Source organism: Oryctolagus cuniculus, chromosome 13, assembly GCF_964237555.1.
Source record: "Oryctolagus cuniculus chromosome 13, mOryCun1.1, whole genome shotgun sequence".
In the NCBI taxonomy this organism is placed as follows: domain Eukaryota; kingdom Metazoa; phylum Chordata; class Mammalia; order Lagomorpha; family Leporidae; genus Oryctolagus; species Oryctolagus cuniculus.
The window spans coordinates 12,971,128-12,986,333 of record NC_091444.1 but is presented as its reverse complement, the minus strand read 5'-3'; the positions used below and the strand labels follow the sequence as shown (position 1 = coordinate 12,986,333).

Below are 15,206 nucleotides of genomic sequence, written 5' to 3'. Positions count from 1 at the left end.
AGAGAGACACTTTCTTCCATCTGCTGGTTCATTCCCCAGATGACTGCAACAGCTAGGCCTGATATAGACCAAAGCCAAGAGCCAGGAGCTTCATTCAGGTCTCCCATGTAGGTGGCAGGGACCCAAACACTTGGATCTTCTTCTGCTACTTTTCTCAGTCCATTCACACGAAGCCACATTGTGGAGCAACTGGGAAACAATTTGGCTACCATGTGGGTTGCCGGTGTTGCAGGGCCTGGCTTCACCTGCTGCACCACAACGCCAGCCCCACTTTTGTTACATATTAATAGTGTGTGCAAGGGTCAATTTATTGACTTTCTGTTTTAATACAGTAGTGAATTTATCTTTTTCTGTACCACTTTTATACTGCAGTAATTACTGTACTGTAATACAGGTAAAGAAGAAAAACTATTCTTTAATCTCAAAATTCTTATTTAATTTGATTTTTTATCCATTGCAGAATCAACTTATCAAGTTCCCCAAAACAACCTATGTAGTTTTAATTGAAATTTCCAGGGGCTATGGATTATTTTATAATATAAATACCAAATTTGTTTTCAGAAGTGATTGTATTGATTTAAATTACATTGGTTATTAATGTTAAAAATTTTTATTATTTTTGGGATGGTGCTGTGGCATAATGGGTAAGGCTGCCGTGTGCAGTGCTGGCATCCCATATGGGCGCTGGTTCAAATCCTGGCTGCTCCACTTCCAATCCAGCTCTCTACTGTGGCCTGGGAAAGCAGTGGAAGATGGCCCAAGTCCTTGGGCCCTTGCCACCCATGTGGGAGACCTGGAAGAAGCTCCTGGTTCCTGGCTTCGGATCAGCGCAGCTCCGGCCATTGTGGCCATTTGGGGAGTGAACCACCGGATGGAAGATTTCTCTCTCTCTGCCTCTCCTTTTCTCTCTAACTCTGAATTTCAAATAAATAAATAAACTTTAAAAAATTTAAAAAATGATTATTTTGAGGGAGAACTATTAAAATTTAATTTTTAAGAGGTTACAAAGCATGTTTTTCATACAACTGAAATGTGAAAATATATCAAAAATTTTAAATAATATGGGAACCAGTAATTCATTAAAATGTAAGCTAAGTGCTTCTGGGCAATGTTAGAGAAAGCCTGCTATGTTAGTTCCTTCTCTTATGCCTCCCACTCCTGGTTCTACGGGGTTATATACCATGCCATTGGGCATATCTCTTTTATTGGGAAGAAATTTATTGCATATCTATTAGCCAAAATTCTATACATTGTCTAATTATTCACAGGCTTAAAATATCACAGAAAATAAAAATTCGATCCAAGTTTTACACTGAAAGATCATCTGATAGTTATTTTTGCCTTTTTTTTTCAAATTTTAGATAATTTTTCTGAAAGAACTGGCAATGAATTTTTTCTAGTGTAACATTTTTCATTTTTGACTATATCATTCATTTTCTTCTCAGATAGCTTGGGGAGAGTGTATTCGTAGTTCCATGAAATAGGATTTTTAGCAATTAAATGGTGAGGATATTATAACATATTTATATTAATGCTATATTCTTTGACATGTGTATTTGAAATTTACATTAGATTTCACATAATTTAATGAAAATATAGAACATATATTATTTATATTTATCTATTAAAATGTAGATGACTGCAACTTTTACTGTTCCTTCAGATAACAAACAGAACATATAGACTCACTTGTAGAGCTTGATAAATAAACGGTGAATGTCAGTGCTCGGATTGAATACCATGTAGTCATTGAAAACTGGTGTGGAGGCCTCATCTTTTATTCTTGAACAAAAATAATTAGGTATGGAGCAGAAAGTGTGAGATATCTCTATACTATTGTTTAGATGATTGAGATATCATCTTAAAACCTGTTAATGCAGAAAAAAAATTTTTTTTGTTTTTTTTTTTTCAGTAGTGAGAGATAGACCTAGGCTCAGTTGAGCTGAGGCCTAGAAATATTAACTCAAGCCAGGACTCCCAAGTTGGTGACAGGAACCACTGCTTCCTGGGATTTGCATTAGCTGGAAGTTGAACTGAGGAGTTACAGCCGGGTATTGAACCCGGGTGCTCCAGTGTGGGTGGCGGGCATGTTAACCGCTAGGCCAAATGCTCACCTCACACCAAACTAGGTTTATTCAAATTTCCTGCACTGAATTAGAAATCTTTAGAAATGTGTCAGAAGAGAAATGTTACAAGTCAAACCTTCATCAGGCCTTTGGTGCAGGGCTCAAGGACTGTAGAGTAGATCTTTCAAGTCAGAAAACTGAATCTGAGTGGTCAGAGCTCTTGACAAAGCATGTAAGTTTAGTGGGTACAGCAAAATGAAAGCTTTGAACAAGTCTCTTATCACACTAGGACCCATCATGCTGTCTCCAATAAATTGTTTGGTGAGAACTTTCTGAAGTAGACAGCTTTATTCTTTTACTATTTTCTGAGCAAATGTTTCTTGCAGAAACCAACTCCATCAAGTTGGAATAGGTGATCCAAAGTTTTTGTTTTTCTAATTATTAGTGTTTATTCTAGGAAAATAGTTTGTTACTAACACACTGGAAGTAAGTTATTAGTAGTTATTATAGTATCATAATTTTAGCAGCTCTGTTAAATAGATGTAATATCCTAATTTTACAGAGAATAATAGATCTGAAAATCAAATGCAAATTATCTGATTCCAAAGTCCATGCTCTTATCCCTCTTCGCCTGTATACAGTTTTACAAAATAAACAAAAAACATATTGTACAAACCACTGTGGAACAACAGTTCCTCTAGAAAACTCATTCATTTTATTTATTTTTTATTGATATCATATTTGCTATTTTTCCCCTTCTTCCAAGTTAGGCCAATTTATTATTAAATGTATTCAACACAGTATTTACCTGTTAAAAGTTATATATGCAGATTTTAGTTAAGCAAGAGAATTAAACACTAAACACTAAGAAAAATCCTAACGAAATATGTATTTCTCAGTGAGCTGTGCCTCTTATTGAATTATGTCTTCTCTATGAACTCCAAAGTGGAAGATATTGTTTGGGAGTTGGTTTAAAATCCTGTGTCACTGTAGGGAATTGTTAAGTCAAAATAAAAAGTGCCTGCTTCTCCACATTTTAGTGTCTTCATGTAATTTCCAGTTTTATATCAACAGCTAGCATCTGTTGAACATGCTCTGACTTTTTGAGCACCCGTGGTTCCCTCCTACACACACCCACATTTCTCCTCGGCTGGGCTTTGCTATTTAACCGTGTCATTTCTAGTATCCTGGACTGGCAGAGCGTCATTGTGTTTTCCCACAAGGTTTTATAGTGACTGTGCAGTATAGCTGCTTTTCAGCTTGCTAGGTCCCATAAACACATTGTAAATTAAAAATATCACACACTGAAAATGCATGTAATACACCTAACCTTGTGAACGTTCTAGCTTAGCCTAGCCTAGCTTGAGGCAAAACCAGGTAACTTAAGGCCATGGTTGTAATAAATTGTTGCTGATCTTAAGTAATTTATTAAATATCTATATCCAAAAATTGCTGGCAACACAGTATACTGTAGAGTTTTAGTTGTTTCCCCTTGAGGATAGTTTAAAATTGCAACTCACTGCGCCTGCCCAGCATCACAATAGAGTGTTTTATCTTATACCCCTACCTTGGGAAAAGATCAAAATGTACAATTCAAAGTTATGGTTTCTACTAAATGAATTTTGCTCTCACACCACTGGAAAGTTTAAAAAAAATTATATGAGTTTAGTATTTTTAAGTCTGGGGCCCTGTATTTGCAATCTGAGTTACATAGCTTCTATTTGCTTCTATTTGTTTATACAAAGAGGAAAGAAAAGAGGTTTACCTGTTGTTCTGCATTTTTCATGGGAGGTCACAAGAGTATTTAAAAAGTTCATGAAAAATTGACCTAAAAGAAATTTATTTTTGTGCAATATTTTAAAAATCCACACAGTTTATAAAGGAACTTGAAGAAGTTTATGAAAACTCATATTATGAAAAACTGTATTTGAATTTTAAAACTTTTTGCACCAAAATAGTGTTAATTGAAATTTTCCAAAAATTTTTAGAAATACTCTGGTATTACATTTATGATGGGGTTGTTTCTGGCTATGTTCATGTCATATAAGCTTAAAATCCTTTTTTTTTGTGTGTGTCTAACAGCTTTATATTTCTAGGATATATATAAATAAAAATGAGTGTCACGTATGTATTTTTATGTCTATAGGAGCACCTAGTACATATTTATTTGTATGTGTTTTATCTTTGGGGCTTACATGAGTATGTGCAATACTAAGCAGAAGAGGCAGGGGCTTAAACAATAAAAAGGGAAATAATCTTGAAACATCTGGCTTCCTTCCTTCCTTCCTTCCTTCCTTCTTTCCTTCCTTCCTTCCTTCCTTTCTTTTTTATTTTTTTGAGGTTATGGTGGTAAGAATACCAAACCCTTATCAAATACAATTTGTTACAGCCTTAGTGCTGCATATTTTTGCTGCCCTTTATTACATACTTAATAGAATAAAAATGAATAAAAGTTCTATTCTTTGCTATTTCTCTTTTATTTTCTGTATTTAATGGCTTTGTGCAGTCTCGCCCCCCTCATACCATTGGGCAGACAGTGTGAAGAGGCAGAATCTCTTTGCAATTTAAGGATAACAAAATGTACTTTTATACTTCAAGTTTTCTTTATCTTTTGCTTCCCATGCTTTGATTTAAGTCAAGTAACTGTTGCTTACATTTAAATATTTTAAATAAAATGAGGAGGTACAGAGAGTCAGCCTAGTAAATGAACAGTGCACATGAGGAAGTGAGTTTTCTAACTGAACAAAGACTTGAATACAAAAGTACTCTTGGGTGGATTTGCAATGTGTTTTACCATGGAAACCACAGATTGTGGATTTTCAGCAATGTGCTTGCTGTGATTACTAAGGGCTGACAGGAGAGTAAATGCAATTATTGAGGACCTATCAGAATTATTTACAATAAAAAGAAATTGAAGAATGAATAGCACTCTAGCTTCTTTCCTCATTACCATTACATCACACAATATTGTATACAAATGTGCAGGCAATCTTCTCAACTTAGGATGGCTTGGCCTATGATATTTAGACTTTATGATGAAGCAAAGAGATTTTCATTCAACATAAACTGGACTTGGAATTTTGAATTTTGATCTTTTCCTGTGCTAGCACTGTGCCTTACAGTGTTACCTCAAGACACATTCAATCACATGATCATAGGATGAATAAACAATACTCTACAGTGCATTTTGTTCCTGGAGTTGTTTTTGATACTAGTATGCAATATATTATATGATTAACTAAGTAGCTTTTGTGTTACATGTCAATATTCTGAGCACATTTAAAATAGGATATGCTCAGGTATATTTGATAGGTTAGTTGTATTAAACGCATTTTATATTCAGTGCAACTTAAGATATTTTCAATTTTCCATTTTTTGACTATCTCCTCTTTGTAGGCTGAGGAGCATCTTTATATATCACAGATATAGATATATGTATATGCATGGTGTCTGTGTATGCATATGATATGTGCATGTGTAGTTGTTTCTTTTCCAAAAATGATATTGTCCTAAATTTTATTTTTGAAATGTAAAGGATACTCCAAATGTCATTAGAATTGATCTCTGCTTCCTTAAAGGCTGTTATCCAGTAAGGAAATTGAGAAAGTTACATTTGAGTAATTATGAAAGGAATTAGAAGGTAAAAAGAAGTTGAGAAATGTCTTAGGAGGGACTCAAAAGCATTTAACAGAAGGGTATATGTGTGCAAGTAGTAAAAGTTGGAAACCAGGTAGAAACTCCCTTGAAGAACTTGAATACCAACTGTAAAACTTTCTTTTTTAAATATTTATTTGAAAGAGAGAGAGAGAGGTAAAGAGAGAGAGAGAGAAAGGTAGAGAGGTAGAGAGAGAGAGAGAGGTACAGAGAGAGGTAGAGAGAAAGAGAGAGAGAAATCTTCCATCTGCTGGTTCATTCCCCAAGTGACCTCAACAGCCAGGGCTGGGCCAGGCTGAAGCCAGGAACCAGGAACTTCTTTCAGGTCACCCACGAGTGTACTGGGGCCCAAGCACTTGAGCTATCCTCCACTGCTTTCCCAAGCACATTAGCAGGGGAGCTGGATTGGAATTGGAGCAGCTGAGACTTGAACTGGCGCCCATATGGGTTGCCAGCATTGCAGGCGGTGGCTTCTATCTGCTATGGCACAATGCTGGCCCCGAAACCTCTCGTTAAAATGAAAAAGATACAACAGACTTCTTTATTAATTATTATTAAAAGCCTTCATTGGAATGCTGGCTCTGTTGAATAACTTAGTTACCAGAAGTTGGGAATGAGTATTTGGAAATAGATAAGGATGTCATTTAGAGTCAATAATCAAAGGGCAGAACTTAACAAACACTTCCCAGCACCCTTGTGTAGGCCTGTTTGCAGTGTTATTTTGTAATATTGTACAAATGACCCAGAACTCTCCTAAAATGAAGTGTCAATTCGATGAGAAGCCAAGAGGCAAGAAGAGTAATGGGAAAAGCCAGTGTTACAACTCTGCTCTTGTCCTCGCTGTATAAACTTGGGAAAGTCACTAAAAATATTTCCATAAAAGCAAAACATAAAAATCATAAATTAATCATAGCATAATTTATTCCTATTATTTTTCAAAATCATGGGGACATAAAATTGCTATTATATCTAGATTAATAAACTTAAAACTCCATTTAAAAAATCTGTAGTGAATTATTATTTTTTTTTTTTTATTTTTATTTTTGACAGGCAGAGTGGACAGTGAGAGAGAGAGAGAGAGAAAGGTCTTCCTTTGCCGTTGGTTCACCCTCCAATGGCCGCCGCTGCAGCCGGCGCACCGCGCTGATCCGATGGCAGGAGCCAGGAGCCAGGTACTTATCCTGGTCTCCCATGGGGTGCAGGGCCCAAGCACCTGGGCCATCCTCCACTGCACTCCCTGGCCATAGCAGAGAGCTGGCCTGGAAGAGGGGCAACCGGGACAGAATCCGGCGCCCCAACCGGGACTAGAACCCGGTGTGCCGGCGCCGCAAGGTGGAGGATTAGCCTATTGAGCCACGGCGCCGGCTCTGTAGTGAATTATTTAATCATGAGGTAGATCAAGTTAGAATAAGGAAGAGATTCCAAAGATCCAGCTCACCTGAAGCTCAGATTTCTCATTCTCACATTGTTACAAGGAAAGCAAGGAAAGTGCCTTTATCACCCTCACAATGGTGTTGTCTCAGAGAAGGTTAGATTTCTACAATAGAAGTGGGGACTGCACTACCCCTGCACTAGAGCATTCGACCAGGAATCATTAATGTCCAGTTAAATGTAAAATGTTAAAGATTTAAGTGTGAACAAAACTTAGTATAATCTCTGCCTTTATGGGGCTAATCTTCTACTGGACTTAACTTGCTGTGATTGAGAACTGCTGCTGTCACCACTGTAGAAATTGACTGTGTTAGCTGGCCATATATTAGGTGCCTGAAAACAGTAGTTTATGGACTCAAGAGAGTTACTAAGTCTAGAGGGAAGAACCTTTCCTTGCTTTTTCCAGCTTCTGGTAATTTCAGACTTTCTTTAACTTGTGGCATTGTAATTACAGTCATGGTATCTGTATTCACATGATTTTCTCCCCTCTGTATTTGTGTCTGTTTCCAAGTTTTCTTCTTATAAAGCACTAGTCATATTGATTAAGGCTCCATCCTACTCCAGTGTGATGCCATCTTAATTTAACTAATTGTATATGCAATGAGTCCATTCCTCATTAAGGACCTATGCTGAGGTCCTGGGAAACTGAATTTCAACATATATTTTTAGGGAAACATTATTCAACACATAAAAATAACTTCAGACAAATTAGAGGTAAGCTTAATATCTGCATTTGAGAGTTGTGATTTTTCTAACTGTAAGCTCAGTTTAGGGTTTGCTAGTGGTTAAAACAACTGAGAGAGCCTTGACCATGGTATATGAAGGGACTTTATATATAAATTTTTTACTCTTTGGAGTCAGAGCACCAAGCATGGAATTGGTGATTTGCCACTTAAGAGTGCACATAAATGACTCCAGAAGAAAAAAATTCTTAGAATCAGGAGTTTGTAATGAAGATATGTTTATTAACTTACCACGTAAATTTAGATTTCTAAAGGAAAATCACCAACAAAGATAGAGACACTAAGTTGTTTCTGTTGATCCTGTCTGCTGAGACTGGAAGTCTCAGGGCCTTGTTTGAGATAAGCACAGTGATGAAAATCTTAAGCTTGAGCTCCATGAGCAATACTGCTGAACCAGAGGGAGGGAGAAAGTACTTGGGTCAAGAAGTACCAGGAAGATGCAAAGGAAGAATCTTCCTTTGATGGTGATGCATGTCTACTGTAAGACCCAAAAGAATATCTAGAGAAATTTGGCATCCCAAGAAAAATTTCAGGACTTTAGCACTTGAAAAAATGAAGTAGTGTTTCTGAGGGAATTCGTTCATTGACAACCTGGATTACAATTATGTTTTTGAGTGTTTTGAAAATGATGAGGCCAACTTTAATAAGGATTTTAAGGGTGAAGAAAAAAGATGCATTTTAACAAGAACCTCAGTGTACATGGTGACTCCCCAGATGTTTGGCAACGCCCAGGGCTGGGCCAGGCTGAAGCCAGGAGCCGTGAACTCCATCTTGATCTCCTCCATGATTGGCAAGGTCCCAAGCATTTGGATCATCCTTTGTTGCCCTTCCAAGCACACCAGCAGGAAGCTAGATTGGAAGCAGAGCAGCCTGGACTCCAGCTGGAGCTGATACAGGATGTCAGTGTTGCAAACAGCATCTTGATTCACTATACCATGTTCAGTAATCTCTTTATTCTCAGAATGAATCAGTGTCTTGCAAGCTATTGTCCAGTCTTTGGCACATTTATATGTATTGGGGAGCTTTCACTTCACAGTGATATACACTTCAAAGTTGAGCAGTTCTTTCTTTTCTCTATTGCAGTATGAATCTCATTTTAATAATGTTGACCTTTTCAGTACTTAAAGACTCCTAACTATTAATATTTATTCAACTTTTCTGTTCTTTCCACTTTTTGTGGGATATATTTTCCAGATCCTACATTATTTTGGTCAAGGCTTTAGATGATCTCATCTTAGTTAAAAACAAAATTTCTCCTCTGTTATGTATCCAATGTAACTCCAGATATTATCCAAGGAATAGGCTCCTATTATAAATTTGATAATTTTGGGAAGCAAATCTGCATGGCCTTTGTGGAATTACTTGTGTAATAGCCATATGTCCTCTCAAATTTGCTTTTGTATCCATAACAAATTTTAACTAATTTAGCTTGATATCAGTATTGTAGTTAGTTTGTTTTTAATGAACTGACTTTTCATTTGATAACCAGGGAAACAGATCCAATGATGGATTTCTAAGATACTAATGGAGTTTTCTGGCTGTAAGTCTGTGCACGGACTTTGTGTGTGTGTGTGTGTGTGTGTGAACAGTTTTATGAGTGTGAGCGTGGATGTGTAAGTGATCTAACAGAAGATATTACTGCAATTTTTATGACTACACTGGAAAAATAATCAAGTTAAGAAAATTTAGTTTCTGTTTTTGTTTTCTTTTTCCATTTTATATACAAAGTGAAGAAAAAAAGAGTAAATGGGAAAGTAATGAAAAAGAATTAAAAGTTGTAGATAGGAATTATAGAGAAGAGATTGCAATTGGAGAGCATTTTAGTATTTTTAGGAGGCATAACACATCTCATTTGGTTTGTGATGAATAAGAATTGTTCTGTTGCTTTTGTGACACTAGATACTATTTTTTAACTAGGTATGAGTCTTCTTAAATATAGACAGTAGAGGGATGCAATAATAATTCAGTAGTGAATTATTTCTTTAATACATGAGCATTTTTATGTAACAGTTATCTTTTCTCCAGGTTTTCTCTCATTTATGTCTTATAGTTGTTTTTGCCAAGAGCAAACACTTTTTTTTTTTTTTGACAGGCAGAGTGGACAGTGAGAGACAAATACTTTTTTTTTAAAATCTAAAAACCTGTCTGGTTTATACAGATTATATCTTCAAAATGTGATATTAGGAAAAATGGTACTAAAATTCATTGTTTGTGCAAACGTTAAAGCACTTTCTTAGCTGTATTTGAGTCCTTACTGATAATAAATGTATTTGATACTAATTTAAAAATTGATGATTAACAAATTACCATGCACTGAACAGAACTTTTCTTCTTATTTGGTATTTTGAAATATTAATTATACCTTATCCCATGAAAGACAATCTGATAGAATGTAGAGAAAAAGCAAATGCATTTATTAGAGCAATACTTTTTTTAGACTGTTGATATTATTTTGTAGTAGATTAATTATGCATTATTCAGCCCACTGAATTGTCTGCGTTATGATTTACTTATGGTAACTTTAACATTTCTTTCACTTGCTGTGACCACTCCATTGCTGACGCATGTATTTTAGTATCTTAGTAAATTTAGAAGAATGGAAAATGCTAAATAGTACAGTGTCCGGATAGGCAGTAGTCTAGGTGGAGGGTTTGTTGAAAATAGAATTTCAGGCCCTGATCTTTAGATTCTCATTCATTGAATTTGTGATACTATTACACAAAGTAAATTTTGCAACATGTGATTGAGTCATAAATCGGGAAAAACCTGGACAAAACAAAGATTAAACAGTCAACCCAAAGACACATATTAAAGACTTTTCATTATTACTCTTTTGAATTATCCATAACACTAGTTACGTTCCTTAACAGAAATAACTGAATTGGTAACATGATTTTTAGACTTTATATATCTTTAAAATTAGAAAGTAGTGGCTTCTTTCCAAAAATCAGTATTGCTTTTACTCAGTTCTCCTTTCTGTGGCATGGGGTTCCTTTAAAGTCCATAAATCAAATGATTTATTTTTATTTTCTTACATAGTAATATTTATTATTTACACAATTATGAAATTGGTTTCAATAGTTACTGATTTTTATAATATATGATTGAAAATTGTATAAATTTATATTCTTATTTTCTGTTTGCAGGGTACAAGTTGAATTCTATATGAATGAAAACACATTTAAAGAGAGACTAAAGTTGTTTTTCATTAAAAACCAGAGATCAAGTAAGTCATTCATTTAATTAACCCCTCTGCATGTTTGTGCACATAACACCTTAAAAAATTCCAAAATCCAATCTTTTGCAAAACACTTTTTATAGTGAATGGTAAAATTGGTAATCTTGCCTGCCCAGGAAGAAATCTGTAGCTGTTCCAACTAGTATTGTTAAAGGCCTCTTAAACACTTTTAATTTTAGAAATCACAATTCAGTCTTCTGGGTGGAACTATTTGTGTTAGTTAGAAACATTGTAGAAAATAATGTAAATGAGGGGTCTCCACATCAAATGTGAAAGAAATCTGAAATATCATCATTTGAGAAGGTTCTGATTATTAGTGGACCACAACGGGGGAATATGTGTATGATTTAGTGAGAGGAGAGTTCACCTTTTCCTGGAACTTACCTAATAATAAGGAATATCTAGGAGGGTCTGGGAACCATTGAACTTCAGGAGGATAATGAAATTGGCATAGTCATGGCCATCCTGAGTCTGTTCAAAGTTGAAGTTGTAGTGGTACTTGTTTCCTACCACAAATACCACATAATCTTACTACTCCTGTATAATAAGTCGATGTGCAGGTTCCCCCCCACCCACAGGATTACTGCTTAAAATGTCAACTTGAAATGCAGAAATCTGCATTAGATTTGCATAGACTATAAGTTACCCCTGAATCCTTTGAGGGTCCTTGAAGCTGTGCATCTTTAGGTACAATTCAAAGAGAGAACTGTGAGTTGTGTGAAGTTATCCAGATGCTGGATATAGGGAATATTTCAGTATTTAAGGCACACTGGTCTGGAGTCTGAATGACAGCCTGGCTTTATGGTTAAAGCCTGGCTTTTGAAGCTGCTGGTTTAGGGTTTCCAGGAAGCCCTGTCAGTAGATATTATCTAAAAGGGTCACATCATGTGAATAGGTTTCCTTGATTTCAGTATTAACAATCCTATCTCTTCAGGTCAGGGAAGAAGGGTGATTGTTTGAATGCCTCACCAGCAGTCAGCTTTGACAGGACCTATTTCTATAGAAAGGCAATTTCATTATCAATTTAGAGGACTTTATTAAGGAAGGTAAATGGTAAATTTTACTCAGAATTTTAGAAGGAAAAACTAGGAAAAATTACATAATTAATTAGAATTCACCTTTTTACTATTAAGAAATATTATAAATAATTAATTATAAGAAGGCCTTTGTCAAAGTTTTATTCATAATGCATAAATCAGATACCACAAATAATTGCAGGAGAGGTAAAGCTTCTTAAGCAGATTTTAAGTATGTTTTGCATAATCTTAATTTAATCTTTGTTATTCTTAAACATTAGAGGCTACGTAACTGTGACCTACATAGGTTAAAAGACATATACATTGTAGGCCTAATTCCACAACATTTTTTTAAGATTTCATTGAAGTTAAAAATAAAGTTAAACTGATACGATTGTAAATCTGTTTGTACGTGTGTGTGAGTACATGCATGTGTGTGAGAGATATGTGAATGTTTCCCAGCATGTGCTATTGTGATTTCTCTCTATAGATAATTGTATAATTAGTATATAATTATGTAATTAATTTATAATTATATAATTAGTACCACTATAAAGTTATGTAATTGATATTAAATATATAGCATAATTGTACTTAAAACAATATAAGGATGATTATAATTTCTCTGTAATAAAATCTATAAGGTTTCTGAAGGTACAAGATTTAAAACTCATCAGGTACATTTGTAAGAATCTAAGTTTTCTAGAGAGCCAAACTTTATCCCGGAATTCATGGATGTATAAACCACATAAACTTACAAGCTACTTATAACCAACTTTGAAAGGACATAAATCTTGTGACTTCTGAATGTTAAAACTTAGATTTACTCTCAGTGTACAACATTTACTGTCATTTGCATTTCATGCATTGTGTCAAGCTCACTTTCTGTTTTAATATTCAAGTAATTAAAATTCAGCTATGAAGAACTTCAGAGAGTATGGACAATTATAGTATTGCAGTTTCTAAATACAATTTAAATGCTATACTTAAAGATGATATCTTATATAATTCTTTTTAGTCTCTTGTGAACTAATTAAAAAATCAAACTGTTGTTTGTTTAAAGGTCTAAGGATACGCCTATTCAATTTTTCTCTCAAATTATTAAGCTGCTTATTGTACATAATTCGAGTACTACTAGAAAACCCTTCACAAGGAAATGAATGGTAAGACATCTTTGAACTTCAGTAATGCATTTTGGTAGTTTTTAACTGTGTTATGTTTTAAAGGATGTTATAGTGTTCGGTGTTTGACAAAAACTGTTCTGACTTTCAGGCTGTGAATGTAAGACTTGTGGATTATTTGCAAACATCTGATTGTTTGTATATTCATCTCATGGTATCACTGGACACTAACCCATAAAAATTTCCTTGCCAGTTAAAGTGCTCTAAGTAACTGTTGTTTAAAATGGGTCAGTCCCTTTATTTTTTAATTTTTTTTTAAAGATCTATTTATTTTATTTGAAAGTCGGAGTTACATAGAGAAGGAGAGGCAGAGAGAGAAAGAGAGAGAGGTCTTCCATCCGCTGGTTCACTCCCCAGTTGGACGCAATGGCCAGAGCTGAGCTGATCTAAAGCTAGGAGCCAAGAGCTTCTTCCGGGTCTCCCGCACAGGTGCAAGGGGCCCAGGACTTGGGCCATCTGCCACTGCTTTCCCAGGCCACAGCAGAGAGCTGGATTGGAAGTAGAGCAGCCAGGACTCACTCTGGCTTTCATATGGGGTGCTGGCACTGCAGGTGGCGGCTTTACCTGCTCTGCCACAGCGCCAGCCCTGGGTCAGTCCCTTTAAAGATCTGAATCAGATGTCTTGTCCCAAAGGTTGACTTTACCGTGTGACACTTTTTCAGACTTTTCAGTAGCTATAGTGGTTACAAGAGGAAGCATCCCTGTAGATGTTGGGATGCAGGACTCTAATTTCAAGTCTCAGATCCAGCCTGTGCAGTTTTTGATCTTATTTGAGTTGAATGACATTGATTTTTTAAAAATATATTTTATTTCAGTTTTCATGTAAAATTATATAGTTTTATTAAATTGTACTTTATTCATTTATGGTCTTTCCTTTTTAAATGTGTCCTTTGTTAGAAGTTGTAGGTAAGGAGACTGGGTATGTAATGGCATGCATAATTTTAATCTTATCACCATCCTGGACTTCTTGTCCAGCGTACTAAATGTACAATAATTATTAAAACAGGAAAATTACATTTGATGACTAACTTCTGTACAATTATTTCCTAGTATGGAAATTTTCCCTAAGAAAATTAAAAATAAAAAAGATCGCAATGAATGAGAAAGTGAGCTAATAATTTCCTTTTAAATGCATTGGCTCCTATTCAGCTGATTTAGATAGTGAAAATGATTCTATATCTATCCAAGGTTTGGGGCTAGGATAAAGATGAATATGTTTTATCATGTAATGATATGTGTGATAATTTTTTATAAAATAATTTATTTAATGTGGTATAATTATGGATATTTCATTATGTTTCTATTGAATACTTATCCTGTATTGGTCACATTGCTCTAAGTGAAGATACAGAGATACATTAGAACATTCAGTATCCCTTAGAAATTTTTAGTCTGCGAAAAGATTGTTTATTTTGGAGTTCCTATTACTTTATGACATTAGATTAGTTGCTTTATGTATGCTATTTTCTTCAGTATATATGAAACTTTTTCATTCCCATCTTAAATATGATGAAGCGGCAGTTTTTCTCATGAGAATCTTTTTTGACACCTTTAGAGCTACCCCTCCCATTCCTGTTTAACTCCATGGCCACAAGAAACCAATGCCTCCCCTTTATCCAACGTTCTGACTGCACATTCTGTCTCTCTGCTTGGAAATCCTGTGGGCATTGCTCCTGTGCTCTTCCAAATCTCAATGAGTGACAGCTTTGTGCTTTCTTCAAACCCTCACCTACTGCTAACTTTCCATATTTCCCCTGAGAATAACTCCATGCTGACATCTGCTCTGGGGGCTGAGTGTTTTGGAATCTTTCTTAACTTCTCTTTGTCTACGTTGTATACGAACTCTTTGAAAATCCTGTCATTTCTGCCTTCGAGGT

The 15,206-nt window shown here is 35.3% G+C and overlaps 1 protein-coding gene across 9 annotated transcripts in view; it reads left to right on the top strand.

Annotated features, from left to right (window-relative positions):
* Positions 1 to 15,206, top strand: part of KCNT2 (potassium sodium-activated channel subfamily T member 2) — a 411,093-nt gene that overhangs the window by 108,561 nt on the left and 287,326 nt on the right. For all 9 annotated transcript variants that reach the window (XR_007909589.2, XM_051820439.2, XM_051820437.2 and 6 more), the window contains exons 2-3: positions 11,041 to 11,120; positions 13,212 to 13,311. Coding sequence is in view for 8 of the 9 variants with exons in the window: in XM_051820439.2 (XP_051676399.2) it covers positions 11,041 to 11,120; positions 13,212 to 13,311 (180 nt within the window). In the remaining variant the exon portion in view is untranslated. The remainder of the gene's footprint in view (positions 1 to 11,040; positions 11,121 to 13,211; positions 13,312 to 15,206) is intronic.